Genomic DNA, 15401 nt, shown 5'->3' on the forward strand with positions numbered 1-15401 from the left:
AGCGGCCATACAAACTAGACCTGCCAATTATTTTGTGTGGCTGCAGAGAAGACTGGCCGTAGTGTACACACTACGTCCGTTGTTCCATACACTTTAGTGTAATCACTTGCTTACAATAAACAACGGACGTTGTTTATTGCAAAAATACAGTGTGTGATTGTGGCCTTAGAATGTATTTAAAGAGTTATTCCAGCTTCGAAAAAACATTGCCGCTTTCTTCTAGAAACAGCCGCACTCCTGTTCACAGTTTTAGTGTTTTTTTTGTTTTTTTTTGCTGCTCACTTCCACAGAAGGGTGATAGGAACTGTCCAGAGTAGTAGCAAATCTCTTTATTTGTTAAGACTTTTATAAAGTTCCTCTTCCCACGCATTTACAGGCTTGTCTTTTAACTGAAAACATATTATGTGATTTAACATATTTAGATTTTCCTATATGATAATGACTTGATTTTCTTTATGTTGCACTTACTATTTTGATTTATTTTGTACTATTCTCAAATGTACGAAAACTTATGCCTGTACTGTTATAATTGAAAATAATAATAATAAATAATATTAAAGAAAACCTCTCCTGATATGGACAGTTCCTGACATGGACAGAGTTGGCAGCAGAGAGTACTAAGCAGACTGGAAAGAATACACCACTTCCTGCAGGACATACAGCAGCTGATAAATACTGGAAAATTTGATATTTTTAAATAGAAGTAAATTACAAATCTGTATAACTTTCTGATACCAGTTGATTTGAAAAGTGTTTTAAGCAATCTACATAGATATTGACTGATAAAGAAATGGATACCTGCTTAAATCCTATTATAAGAAAGAATGATATAGTGGCCTTAGATCTGATTTATGTACTGCAGATGAAAGAAACTTCATCATCCCAGAATTATTCAAAAACACATAATAATTTTAGAATATGTACTATGCCATTCAATCAGAAGAGCGATGTAACGTGACTGATGGCTGCGGCGCAGACCCTGAATCATGTCGCTTAGTAAGGGGGAAGGAATGTGAGACTCATTCAAGCACCGGGGATGCAATACACCACAGCAAATTAATCTTTCACCTTTGAGCTTCGCAGTAAAAACAAATCATAAATAAGGCAAGTTAACCATGGTTCACACTGCAGCAAACCAAGGGCACTCGAAGATCATGACTTTTAAAGGGGCCATCACAGTTTATTATTCACCTTTGGAGGATATATAGTGGGGCCCCACTGGGAGGAAAGTCTGGTTACATAGATCTTCTTTGGATGATCAATCTAAGTACAGTGGTACCTCGGTTTAAGAGTAACTTGGATTAAGAGCAATTTGCAAGAAGAGTTCACAGGTTTTCAAAACTGTAACTTGGATTAAGAGCATTGCTTTGGTTTAAGAGCTCCCTGTACTGGGTGGGACAGGGAGCGGGGGAGGGGCATGGCCTGCACAGGGTGGTCTACAGCCCTGTACTCTGACCCAGGAAGTCTCCCTCACCTTCCAAATCATAGCAGATCAACTTTAGGCTGGGGCTTGCATCAGGGGACAGGACTGTGGAGGTAATCTCTTCGTAGCTGTAACCCCTCTCTCCCCAGACAGTGAGTGCTGCTATACTGTGCCCACATCTGCTTTTGCTTATTCATTCATGCTCCCTGCAGTCTGTCAGACCTTGCGTTTCCCATCTTCTCCATTCCTGCTATAATGTGCCTGCACTCACACTCAGCTATACACACTGCTGCTATAATGTGCCTGCACTCACACTCAGCTATACACACTGCTGCTATAATGTGCCTGCCCTTACACTCAGCCATAAACACTGCTGCTATTATCTGTCTGAACTTACACTGAGCCACTCACACTGCTGTATAGGAACTTTTCTGTCACTGTCTTCCTGCACAGCTCTGTGATTATCACTTCTTGATTGGTCCATGCTGAACACACACCATTGCTGTCATGTGACCACACAGACCTCTGACAGTAGCCCCGCTTCTCTATTCTAACCTGTTGTACTACGCTACTGCATTATAAGGATTTGCAGCTCCATCTTGTATCTACAAACTGCTGCTGTTCTTTCAGGTTTATGCCCTAACTATACATTATACTCCACATGCTGATTGCTATTCTGTACATTAACTCACAATATCACATATTCTGCTGTTTCTCATTGTTTGTTTAATCTGTTCTACATGTTATTCAGAATATAAAATTATTATTTTGGGGTGTGGAGCCCATTGTCTGTATTTCAGTGATTTCTAATAGGAAAATTTGCTTTGGTTTAAGAGTGAATTTGGATTACAAGCACAGTCCCAGAACGAATTATGCTCATAATCTAAGGCACCATTGTACTTGTAGTTTTGAAGTCTGCTCATGGGATATTGCTATTCCCTATTATGTACTAGGGGTCAAATCCCACCCAGGACAACATCTGCAAAGAGTTTGTAGGTTCTCTCCATGTTTGCATGGGTTTCCTCGGGGTACTCCGGTTTCCTCCCACACCCAAAACATACAGATAGGTGAATTTAGACTATAAGCCCTACTGGAGACAGGGACCAAAATTGACAAAACTATGTAAGCTGCTGCGGAATCAATTGGCGCTATAGAAATAAAAGCATTATTATTATTATTTATTATTATTATTATTATTATTATTATTATTATTATTATTATACTGGCATACAAAGGGCACTGTAAAAACTTATGCACTTGCTTTCAACTGGATTTTCATTGTCGCAAAAATATATTATTATAAAGCACTAGCATATTCTTTAACATTATGACCTCAATAACAAACTTTTTGCCCACCTTCACCTCCTGTAATGGATTTTCTTTACCTTATGTGCACTCTAAGTAGGAATTCAGCCAACTATCTTTCTCTTACACTATGCATGAGGCTCTTGTAAATGTAGTAGTCAGGGTTATAGACAAGAAGGTGGTGGTAGTGGTAGACAGAAATGACTAAATTCCCAGCTGGAGTGTACAACAGGAATAGGAAGCCTGTTACAAAACGTACACTAGAGAGGACAGTTTGCATCGGAAGCAGAATGAAAGCATGAAAGATTGCAGAAAGGTAGTGAAAAATGTTATGCCAATATATTTATTAGTGAAACGTACGTTTGTTGGAAAACCCCTTTAAATATGATAGCAGTTGCAGCTTATTTTGCCAACCCATGTTTCTATGGCAGTGGTTATCAAACTTGCAGTCCTCCATCTGTTGAAAAACTAAAAGGCTGTATATATATATATATAAATATATATATATATATATATATATATTTCTCCTGCAGTGGCCACTACAGGCAAAATGTAGTATTACACACAGCCTCCACCAGAACAAGGTAAGCATCCTGCAGCCCATGTAATGCATATGGAAGAATAATGTTAATGTCAGCCAATCTATTAGTTAAAAAAAATAGAATAGAACGAGAAATTTTAATCTTTTGATGTACAAGATGTACTAATTTTCTTACAGGGTTAATGGCAAAGCGTCAGCCCTGATTTTAAGAAATCTGCAAGAAAAATTAGTTGATACAAGAAAACAGGAGAGATGTTGACCTTTATTGTAGTGCACAGATGTAACACGCTCAGCTTCCCAGACGTGGAAAAAGTCAGATCAGCCCTGAGCCGGCACAACAAGTCGACAATATCCATGCAGCTGTTCTCCCAGCGGAGTGACATTCCTGTGGTCTAGGGTCTCCAGCCATTGCCCAGCTGCAGGGAACGTACCACCTATCTACGCACATTTCTTTACTTCACCTATCACAGTGAAGAACTCATTTAAAGGGGAATGAACATTTAGGAAGTCGATTTTTTTATATTGCTGAAAACATCCGCACATCTGCCCCAGGACTCTCTTAGGAATAATTTACATAAAATAACTGAAGGTCTTTGTTTTCATCCTGGTTCAGAAAATATTCAAAAACTTTAAAAAAGATATTATGTAAATGTTGGATTCCCATTGAGTGACCTATTAAACAGATCAGGGAGGACATTGAACAACACCGATACTGATACTATGGTGGTCCAACCAAGACAGGGATGGGGAACCTTCGGCCCTCCAGCTGTTGCAAAACTACGATTCCCATCATGCCTGGACAGCCAAAACGAAAGGTTTGGCTGTCCAGGCGGCTGTCCAGGCATGATGAGATTCGTAGTTTTGCAACAGCTGGAGGGCCGAAGGTTCCCCATCCCTGAACTAAGACTAGGTTCAAACTTCCATATGGAATCCTGGCAGTCTATTCAAAAATTAACTCTAACAGGTTCAGATGGATCCCGAGGGATCCTTTGGACTTCAATGGGGTCCCATGGGTTTCCGTCTGGTGTCCAATTATTCTGTAGGATTAGAGCGCTCAGAACCTTTAAAATAAACAGAACTTAGAGCAAAATAAACAGCACTGGGGGCAAGCCTGACGTCCCCCCAGTGTGGCAACCCCCCCGTGACACGTCTCCATTGATTCTAATGGAACAACGTCACAGAGGGGAGGGGGGTTCGTCACATTGAGGGGGGGCAGGCTTGCCCCCAGTGCTCCAGGGCAGGTCGGTGCTCGGGAAAAGACAGGCGCAGTGTACGGGAACCGGGTAACGCTTTTAAAAAAGTACCACGCCACCCACATCCCTGCATCAGCACCGATCAATTTAAAAAAAAAAAAGCAGCGATGTACCTGATGGTACTGTACATTCCCTTTAAATAACCCCCTTTGCAGCATTTATTGCCATCTATATTGGCGATCATTCAGTTTTCACAGAAACAGGTTTTACTGTGTTTGCTGGTTATTTTGTAGAAGGTGAACGCTCCTTACAGTCTATTTTCGGACTACTTTAAAGTTTTTGGTTGAGCCCGATAATAAGCCGGAGCCGTGGATGGATTAATTGAATCAGAATGTTCCTACTACTTCTCTGCTGCATGAAAAGATGAAGAGGTGATTAATTAAATTAGCATTCCTGCATTTAATCTCAAGTACAGCAAATGACCTACATAGCTGAGATAAAAGCCGAAATACATTACCAGCTCCCTGTGCCCGCTGCTTAAAGGGGTTATCCAGCCTTTTAAAATTGATGGCCTAACCTAGGATAGGCCATCAATATGAGATCAGTGGAGGCCCAACTCCTGACACCACCACCGATCAGCTGTTTATAGGGCCGTGGTGCTTATGTGAGTGCTGCAACCTCTTCTATGTTTACATTGGTTTGTAATATGCAAACTCTATACTGTATGTAGCGGTCAGATAAGGTATTACAACACCGCTATACCTTGCATTGTCTCTATAAAAAATACATTAGTGTAAAATCCAATGTAAACAATAAGGAGGCTGTGGCAGAGGCATAACTATAGGGGTGGTAGCGGTTGCAGTTGCGCCCAGGCCCACTCCGTTGTAGATTTGGTTTCGGCAGGGGGGTAACTAGAAATGGCTGGGCCCCATAGTAAACTTTTAAATGGGCCCCCCTCTAAAAATATTGATGGATGCCACTGCGAGGTGCAGACACTTGGGGGGGGGGCCTCAGCGGCCCCTAGTTTTTTAAGTTGGAATGTCCCCTAACTACATCAGGAGTCTCAAGTAACTACCTTAAAACACACCTTCAGGGCAGGAGGACTTAAATTAATGCTGAAGACTCCTAGACCCAAAGGAGGTGCTGCTCGATAGCGCTGTGCCAAGTGTCAGGTGGTGAGGTTGTGTGCTGGTTGTGTACCATGGACGCAGGCCACGTGTTTTGCTGTGGGGGCCCCACTGCCCCATGGGCCCCATAGCAGCTGTATGGTCGGTTTCGAGGACCAACATGCTCAACTTATGCCTCATGGCTGAAGTACTTGCACAAGCACTGTGACTTCTTCAAACGTTTGATCAGCAGGAGATGATCCCCACTGGATAACCACTCAATTTGGTGTAAACTGTAGCTAGAATATACCTTAATGAACTGTCCCTTAAAGGTTTTTTCCAGGCATTTAAAATTGATACCCTATCTTTCCTTCTTCCTGGAAACAAAAACAGTGTCACTCTTGTCAATGGGCCATTCTTGGTCTCATAGTTCACCCTTTTCAATGAAAATAAGCTGCAATAACTAAAACATCCGATAGATAAGAGTGGTGCTGTTTCCAGACTTAGCCCATGGGCAAGGGTGGTGCTGTTTTGGGGAAAAAGCAGAGCGCTTTCTTTAATCTCCTTTACCAATGTGACAATGACCATTTTGCTGGATATGGATTGCAGGATTCTACTTACTCCAGAGGTTCCGCTCATAATGAGATCTGCTTTGTATGGAAATTACAGTCCAGGAAGCGTCTTGAAAGAACACTGTCATTTTTGACGTTTTCCACAGGAAATGAACACCAAATGGGTTATACGTAACATGTGATTTTCTTCTGCAAATTAAGCTACTAAATGTACCATATGATTTTCTTCATAGTTAATATGCATACAATGTGCTTCCTACTTCACATCGAAAATACACAATGCATCAGCTCTATCTTGTAATTTACATAATAGATGCTCCATGTAAAGGCTATTTTCTTCAGGATTTTACATACACATGTATACTTGTATACACAGTTATATAACTTGAGAACTTTGAAAATGTACTTTACTGATGCAAGAAAGATAGAAAGAAAGATAGATTACTAAAGTAGATGATTTGGTCACAAAATATTACGTATATAATATATAGGTGTAGGAGACCAGAGAAAACTCCAAGCTTGGCCATCTAATCCCTATGATGCTTGGGTTGATAGTGATCACAGTATGGGAATGGAGGGGTAATCTCTTTGGTACCTGATCAAGTGCCCTGGAAGCAGTAGTGCACTTATGTGACCATTACTCTATTCACTGATAAGGAACTGAAGGAAACTTATGGATGTGATCAGTCCCATAGCGGTGAATGGAAAGGTGGGAATGTGAGCAAGAGGCACTCGGAGAACACCATTCTTAAGATAATTAGGGGTCCCAATGGTTTGTCCCCAAGTGATCACTCATTTGTTAGCTAAGCTCTGAATATTATTTTAGTAGTAAAACTCCTTTAAGTGAGTTTGAAACTTTTATTACTGTTCAGTGTGCACTTAGGACCTGATATTTTTGCTGATGTAACTACAAATATTTGCATGCATGGGGAAGTCCGTCCCTGCACGTTAATATTCACCTGCAGTAAATCATTGTATCATAAATCAGCGGAGATGCCAAATCCAGCAATGATGATGAACTGCACTGCTTCCAGCAACAGTACTTATAAAGCAAAAAGTTTTAAATTATTAATTTACAGTAATACAAAGTGGCAACATCTGTATGTTCTCCCCCAAGTTTTGTGTTTTTTTATACTCCATATACACACAGATAGGATACTGGAGTCATTGGGCTTAGAAGGAAGGATAAAACTGCCTGCACAAACAAAAAAAAGCGTTTTATACACTTGTCCCTTGTGTTATTAGGGGGCGTGGCTTAGTGTAAGGTGGGCATGGCTTAAATGTGACACTGTGTGCCAAAATACTCCATATTGTGGTACAAATTTTGCTATAAAAATAAGCCATTACATTGAGACACAGATGAACTACAGTTCCTAACACCTCTTCCTCCTTTATGTCCCTGCAATTGAAATGAGAAATTGGAGGGGGAAAACTGATGACCAAAACATTGGATGACCAAAACATTGGGCAAGGGGTCATATAGGAAGGCTCTTGAGAAAGAAAGGCTATAGAGTGGAGAGAGGGATTGATCAAGACTTTGTATCTGTACACTTGTCTTATCTAAGGCTCTACAACTGTGTTTCCACAGTTGACCCCTGGCAGAAAAGGAAGTCATTCTTCCATTTCCACAAAGCTCCCAGCAATGTGGGGTCCACTCTGCTATAATGAACTAAGAAGTACAAGACACACTGCTTACCTTACAGAGGAACCAAAATACAGAAGAAGAATTTTTTTCCCTTATACTTCTTCCCTTCTGGTTTTGATTTACAAACACTGATGCAAAATATTATCACAGGAAACTAGTCTTGGGTTAAGCTTTGTCACTACAATTTATCTGGTGCTGTAAACTGTACACAGACCTGGAATATAAGGAGGCGGCTTGGATGGAGCTGCTGGAATATGTGCTTTGCATGTTGGGTGCCAAGGGGAGTTACAAAAAGCCACTCTGCATTTACAACCACCACGAGTATAAATTTACCAGCTTTCTGCATACTGTTTGTAGAAATAAATTCAATAATAAAGAAGTATGCAGTAAACTCCTAAGCTCCCCTTAGAGGCTGCTGCAGGCATTCACAATTACATTGTTTACATCCATGTCTATTTAGGGAATTTGGAGCTATGTATTAGAACAACTGAGCTCCCATCTCTATAACAATATAGTAAGTAATCAATCAACAACTATTCTTTAAAATAAATTACGGAGGGGAAAGTGAACGGGATTTTAACAACATATGGAACTACTGTATTTTGTAATTGGAGAATGATCAATTGGGGTAAATGTAATTCATCCAAGCTGTTGTACATTTCTGCTATGACACAACACTGTTGGTTCAATAAAACGCTGATTAAAATTTCTGCCTTGCAGCACTGGCATCTTGGTTTGATTATGATCACAGTACCATCTGTATTGAGACTGTATTGTCGACATTGCGAAGCAAAAGATTAGTGTAGGATTACAATAGTCACATACACTAAAGCTAGGGCTACATTGCGGCACAAACATTGTGTGGTGTCACGTATTGCAAGTGTGACATGCATCATAGTGCAACTGCAACGCAACATCTGCAAAATCTGATTTTGCCTCCATTAAGCTGAACTCATTCTTTAACAGTCAATTTATACCTGTAAGAGTCACCTGATAAGTCACTGGCAACTGGCACAAATTATTCCGGTCATTCAATTTAGATATGATTTGCTCTTGTGCGACCAAAGTGTAGTCCTAGCCCTAAATAGAGCTGAGGTGCAATACTCAACACAGGAGAAGCGTGAGACGGTTGCACGGAGTCCCATTGATTTCTGTGGCCCCATGCACATCTGTAATTTTCATGGGAACTTGTTGGGGCTGCAATCTGCGACATAAGGAAACAGGACCTGCATTAATACTGTCTGCATTTGCAGCACAGAGGAGCCCATAGAAGTCAATGTGCTCATGAAAAATACGGATGGCATACAGATTGCCATATGTATGCAGTTTTAATTTGCGGATCAGTTGCCTGACAATCTCCGACCAGACTCCTCTCTGCATCCATCTTGTACAGCACTTTTTTTTTTTTTTTTGCTGAACTCTTAATACAGATGCACTGTGGATGGCTTATTGCGGACAATAGATCCCTTTTGTATATAAACACAATACATAATGTGAAGGAGGCCTTTGTGGATTTTGTGACCATTTTTCACATTGCTTCTGCAGCAGATGTCAGTATAATTCTTCCTTGTAGCCCCCTGTTAGGTCACATCATCCCTTGCTCTTGGTTATCTGCGCTATACCCGGAGACAGACTCGTGTTTCTTTGTTTCTCTGTGACAATACCAGACTGACAACTGACAACCGTCCACCTCCCTCTGACTTCCTTGCTTGCACCTTATCTTCACACAGTCAGATGGATTGTTTTCTAGCTTTTTTTATTACTATGGTTTATGTGGATGTGTATGACTGGAACAAGGGAACCTTTCCTTTTCTCCATCTTAATGGACAGGTACGGTGTCAGCTTCCTATCACACGCTTATCTAGCCATAAAGCATAGCGATTGTCAGAGGTGACTTCTCACTGACAGCGATGCACTTGCTGCAAGATAATGGCTTTTCAATGTGCAGTTTTGTGCCTTCCTTAAAAATACAGCCTGTCAGCAGTTCAGACACGCAAGTTACAGGGAAGGGGAAAAAAACATGTTAATGGTCTGAGGAAAAGTATCCTGCCAGACATATGGGGAAAGGATGAAGAACCATGTACATTATCCACTTCAGATCCTGGGGACGGGAGTGTTCTCAGTTGTCGTGGACCTGAACTCCATTGTTACATTGTAGGTTCTGTGAAATCCAATCTGTCTGCTCCCTGTTAAAAATATTACTAAAAGCAGGGTCCATGCGCCATTCACCTAGCCCTACTGATACTTCTGCAGACGGTCAAATGCAACAGCTGGTGTACATCAAGAAGTATTGAGAAACGTTACTCATTTAGTGGTAGTAGGGCTCCGTAGGGATTAGGTACTCATTATCCACTCTTTTGTAGGACTTGCATGGATAAACCTTCAATGATAAGAGCAAAACTGAAGCAAGTCAAGGATGAGAAAGGTAATGATATGTATGGGCAAGGAGCAGTGATGAGCAACTTGGTTTACAATGATTCGGACTCTCTTAGAATGGTACAAATTTCAGATTTTTTGTTATTTCCTTTGGGATTCACTAAGTATTCAGGAATATGCTGTATGCCCTTAGTACTAAAGTATAAAAAATACTCGCTTGCTCCCCTTACCCATCTGTGACCAGAGTTCTCCTCTGTGGCATTAGTGTTCCATAGAAGAAAACCCCAATCTGGGTCTGACCATAGACAGGAGAGGGGAACAGTTGAGTATTTTTTTTACAACAAACACCACACCACACACCACACTAGGGGAACATAGTATATTCCTATAAGATCAATCGAAAGCAAGTCACAAAAAAAAAAAAAAAAGAAAAAAACAACTTGGATTTCAACAAATGTTTTTTGTAAAAAAAAAAAAAAAAAGTAGGGGAGCAGGTACGGTATGTCTGTCACTTTGCTGCCTACTTTTCCCCCTAACTACTTACACTCAATGGTTAAGAGCACGCTGTGTTCAGCCCAATGAGTATTTACTGAGGAGACATCCAACTTTTGCCTTGTAAATGTTTTCAGGGTGCCCTTGTGAAGGGTGTCATGGAAAGTACGGTCCACAGAGGAAAGCAGCAATGCTATGCACTGCCCCTTTACTTAGTACAGTCCATGGATCCGGCGCTCTATACCCAACACACTAAGGGTACAGCTGAATCCGAAACAAAGCCAATCTAAAGGCATGTCATCGGTGAGATCAGCCGGTTGCACTCTTTGTCATGGCGACTGGAGGTAGCCATGCACTGCCAGAGACCAAAAAAGAAGCAAAAGACAGTCATATGTGGGAACAAGAGTCAACGTGATATATGAGCTCAGAAAAGGAACAAAACCTCAATCAGTAGGTAAGGCATTGGAGACCAATTGCTTTTAAATACCCTTCTAGACTTGACGTCATTGGGAGGTGTCAGTCGCATTACGAAGTAATATCATTGGCCCTAAGGAGAGGAAGGGCAACAGCTGGATACAGGAAGACTGTGGCTTTGATAACATCATAAGATGACATGCCTAGAGCGATGGCTACCATCTGGGATGGGGTACAGGAATCAGGCAATGTTAGTAACATTTAGAAACTAAGGTCAGCGCAAGACCCCCACTTTGGTTGTAACAATGGGTTATTTGCTCAAACTCCTTATACTCTCTATCCTGAATTCCTTGATACTCTGCTAGGTATTGTTCGTAAACATTTAGTAAAGGGTGACTTCTTTCACAACCTCTTCTATCTCATGTACTCCTGACTCATGTTGGGTTTCTCCATTGCATACTGTATTATGAGATATGTATTAGAGATATTCTACCTTAAAGGCATCCTTTCATCACTTTCATGCTGCCTGAACCACAAGTCATTGGAGTGGTTTCCGGTGGCTTTTGTTAGTCCTTTCGGCCTTAAATGATGTGTCTCTTCTTATACTCAAACATAAAGAAATCTATCAATTATGGCTGGTAGGGCAGTGAGAAGCCACGGGGGACGGATCTGATGACTTGTGGTTCAGGCAGCATGAAAGTAATGACAAGTCCCCTTAGGGTGCTTTTAGTAAAATAAAGTATAGTGGCATATGGAGCCCCTACAGACACAGTATGCAGTAAGCTCTGCCATGTCCGTCAGCTTAGACTGACACATCATTATTTGAGGTCGGTAAAGCCATTTTTGAAGCCAACTCAATATCAAGATAAAGTATTCAGGAGACATCCCATCTGGTATAACACATGTCGGAGCTGTAGTGATCTCTACAGAAAGCATCTATAAATGTTTTAAATACCAAATCAATAACTTTGATATACTTCAGACCTTCTTAGCCTTTCTTCGTAAAGATGAGTTTGTCTCAATTCACACAGCGCACACCAAATCAATGGCCGTGTACGGGATGAATATTGCCAGGCATGCTTTGCATTGACCTATTTTTCACCTTGTTACAGCTCATCAATATTGCACCAGTGATTTGTTTGTAGTACATTGCATATGGTCAGGTTTAACAAGGTTGGGTTAAGGGCATCTACATGTACCGTGCAGTTTTCTTCTGCTACTCAATAATATTACAGCGCTTAAATATGGATATCACTGAGCATTTTCTCTAAAAACATTGGTGAAGAAGAACATAAGACTATGGAAAACTCCAAACATTTCAGATATCAGATTTCATGGACACATATTTACAGTGTAGAACATAATTTCAATGATTTCACAGCTATATATATATATATATATATATATATATATATATAGTCACAAATTTAGATAAATGGCGGTAGAAAGTCATATTATTTATCCATAAAGTCAGCATCATTGATGTCATATTAACCTCATATAATATATATATCATCTAGGATCAGAGTCTATGATGTTACAATGTCAGGCTATGTTCAAGCAACGTATATTTTTGTAAATCCATGGCCGTTGTAAAATGGCCGTGATTTATACGAAAATATACGTGCCATTTCTGCCTATGGAATCCCAGCCAGAGCATATACACATAGCAGTGCCGCAAACAACTGACATGTCAAGGACACAAGGAATACAGAAGGTCCAGGTAAATGATCTCATATATATATATATATATATATATATATATATATATATATATATATATCTGCGCCAAACCACTGCACAGTGAATACCAAGGGTCAGACTAAGTGATGCCATATTATACAAGTCTTACACAATGTATAGATAATAAAAATATAAACTACCCACAAAACAAGATTCTCTGATGTCACAAATTCATATGAGCCCAAATTAGCCCAAAGACAATGATGTCATTGCTTCGTTAAAAAAAAAGTCCTATAGGAAATATAGACCTGGACCAGACAAGTCATAACAAAATGCAACAAAATGTCATCAACCAACAAGCATGTGAGTCCTGGTGCTGCAGAAAGTTAACCTCAGCTTTCCTAATAAGAAGGCTGCAGATAATAGGAGTACTTCTTACCTTCTTCTTGTTGGTGGGGCAGATGTAGAATTTGTCAATCACTGTAGTAACTCCAGGCTGCAGGTTCAGCTTTGTGTATGTAGTTCCATAATCCGATGACCTGTTTATATAAAACGGTGAGATGTTGTCAACTAACAATTTATCATACATCACCATATACTACACATTACTACATAAGACCAAAGGGTCCATACACACAAGCATATTTATATGGGGCCCTTCTATACCTGATTTCATACATTGGATGTCTTGTCATATTACAGAGGTATCATTGCTTCTACAAAGACTATTTCTGGAATATGGAGACACCATAGAAAGCCGATCTCTCCATACATCCATGACCCTAACTCTAATCCCTCCAAATCTGTGACTACCATTGCATGACTAAAACCAGAGCAAAAAATGCATATACAATTAAACATCTCTGAAGACCATCTAAAAGAAAAGATCAGATTTTCACACTTTCAACGGCATCTTCTTTTCCCTTGCAGAAAACCATTTTTCTGCAACTCAAAGAGGATATATATATATATATATATATATATATATATATATATATATATATACATAATTGTGGTTCTGGACAAAAGGAGCACCTGATTTACCTAAATGGGCACTGTCTCTTAATAAAAAAAAAAGATCAGTCAAAAGTTTTGATTGCCTGGGCACAGACCTCCACTGATCTTGAGAGCTAGGAGAAATGCTGGACTAAGCCCTTCACTTTCCTGCTCGCTGCCTTTATAGCTTTGCAGCAGGAGAGCCCGTCCATTATAAGTCTATGGAGATTTTCTACTGTAGTCCCACAGAACTTGCAGTGAGCAGGGGAGAGAAGCATACAGCCAAGTGCTTCTATATCTAAACATTAAGACCCACAGCCTAATTAAAACTTTTGACATGTTTCTTTAAAGTGTCAGAAACACTTTAAATGGGATTATAAGCGAATAATATCATTACTCTTGCCTTCTGGCCATGTCTCATATTGTAGCTCATCATTATTCAACTGATTCGGACTGAGCTGCAATACCAGACATGGCCTATAGGCAAGAGTGGCGCTGTTTCTGATGGAAAAAGAAAACATTTTCTCCAAACCATTTTATTTTTTTACAAGGAATTGCTTGTAGTGTTGTTTGTATAGCTAAACAGATTACATTTTACCACTTATCCTACTAAAGTAGCCAATAAGGCAGTGGTATTCACTTCATCATCTGATTTCATATCTACAGTCTATACATTGGTTTAAGAACATGTTGATTTTACTGTGGGTATAAATGTAATTTTTTCTGGATTGTTTTACACAGGAGTGTTATTTTATAGATCTGATATTATGTCTATGCTACATTGGCTTCTCCTTCTGCCCAAACCGCATGAATTTGTGGTGGGTTCCGAAACCGCCGACCATCATAGAATAATTAGCGGCGCGGACAAGATGAAAAAAATGTGGTGTGTGAGAAAGCGGAGAATATGTTATCCTATAGGGCAAAACCTCCTACAAAAATAACAGCGTGCCATGTGCTGGACTAAAAGAAAACATTATTTTTTAATATTCATACTTCCCAGAAAACATATTTTATCGATGCGGAAACCTGAGTCTCCTTGTTCACTTACACGGCTTAGTTTTCCCACCGCTTGTATTATACTATATTTATTACCAGGGCAGTTATTCTCCGCACTACAGTAGGTCACATTTCTTATATTAAATATTGATCCATTAGAAAATGGGAAACACCGGCTGTAAAAAGCTGATATGTGAGATGATTCTAACAATTCTCTGCTGGGAAAAATACAATCATTTTATGGAGGGAAAAAAGGGGAAAAGATTAGAAATAAAAAAAAAAAAAAGAGTAAAGAATTCGAAATATAAATTAAACTATAGAAATGTCATGTGGGGAAAAAGTTGTGTATTAGATAAAGGGTGAATAAGAATTCTGGACACTTACAATAAACTTGTGTGACTTCTGGGCGTCCCCAGGGATGGGGGGCAGTCCCTTAGTAACAGAGAGAGTTCATATATAATCTTAAAGGAGAAGTTCGGTGATTGCAAATAGCTGGCATCCTGAAGAGGCAAGGGGAAATTGATGACAAGTAGGCACTTACCTCTCCTCGTGCCTGCGGTAAGTGGCCTCGGGACTCCGGCGAGGCTCCAGGATCTCTGGCCGCTTAGCAAGTAAGTGACTATGGTGGGATGCCGCTTCTGTCACTGATTGGCTGAGTG

The 15401-nt window shown here is 40.1% G+C and overlaps 1 protein-coding gene across 1 annotated transcript in view; it reads right to left on the reverse strand.

Annotated features, from left to right (window-relative positions):
* SORCS2 (sortilin related VPS10 domain containing receptor 2) overlaps nucleotides 1-15401 on the reverse strand; it is a 647363-nt gene that overhangs the window by 256840 nt on the left and 375122 nt on the right. Inside the window, 1 exon segment of the mRNA XM_069977381.1 lies at nucleotides 13190-13289. Within this exon segment, the coding sequence (XP_069833482.1) occupies nucleotides 13190-13289 (100 nt within the window).

The sequence above is a fragment of the Dendropsophus ebraccatus genome, chromosome 7 (assembly GCF_027789765.1).
Source record: "Dendropsophus ebraccatus isolate aDenEbr1 chromosome 7, aDenEbr1.pat, whole genome shotgun sequence".
Lineage (NCBI taxonomy): Eukaryota > Metazoa > Chordata > Amphibia > Anura > Hylidae > Dendropsophus > Dendropsophus ebraccatus.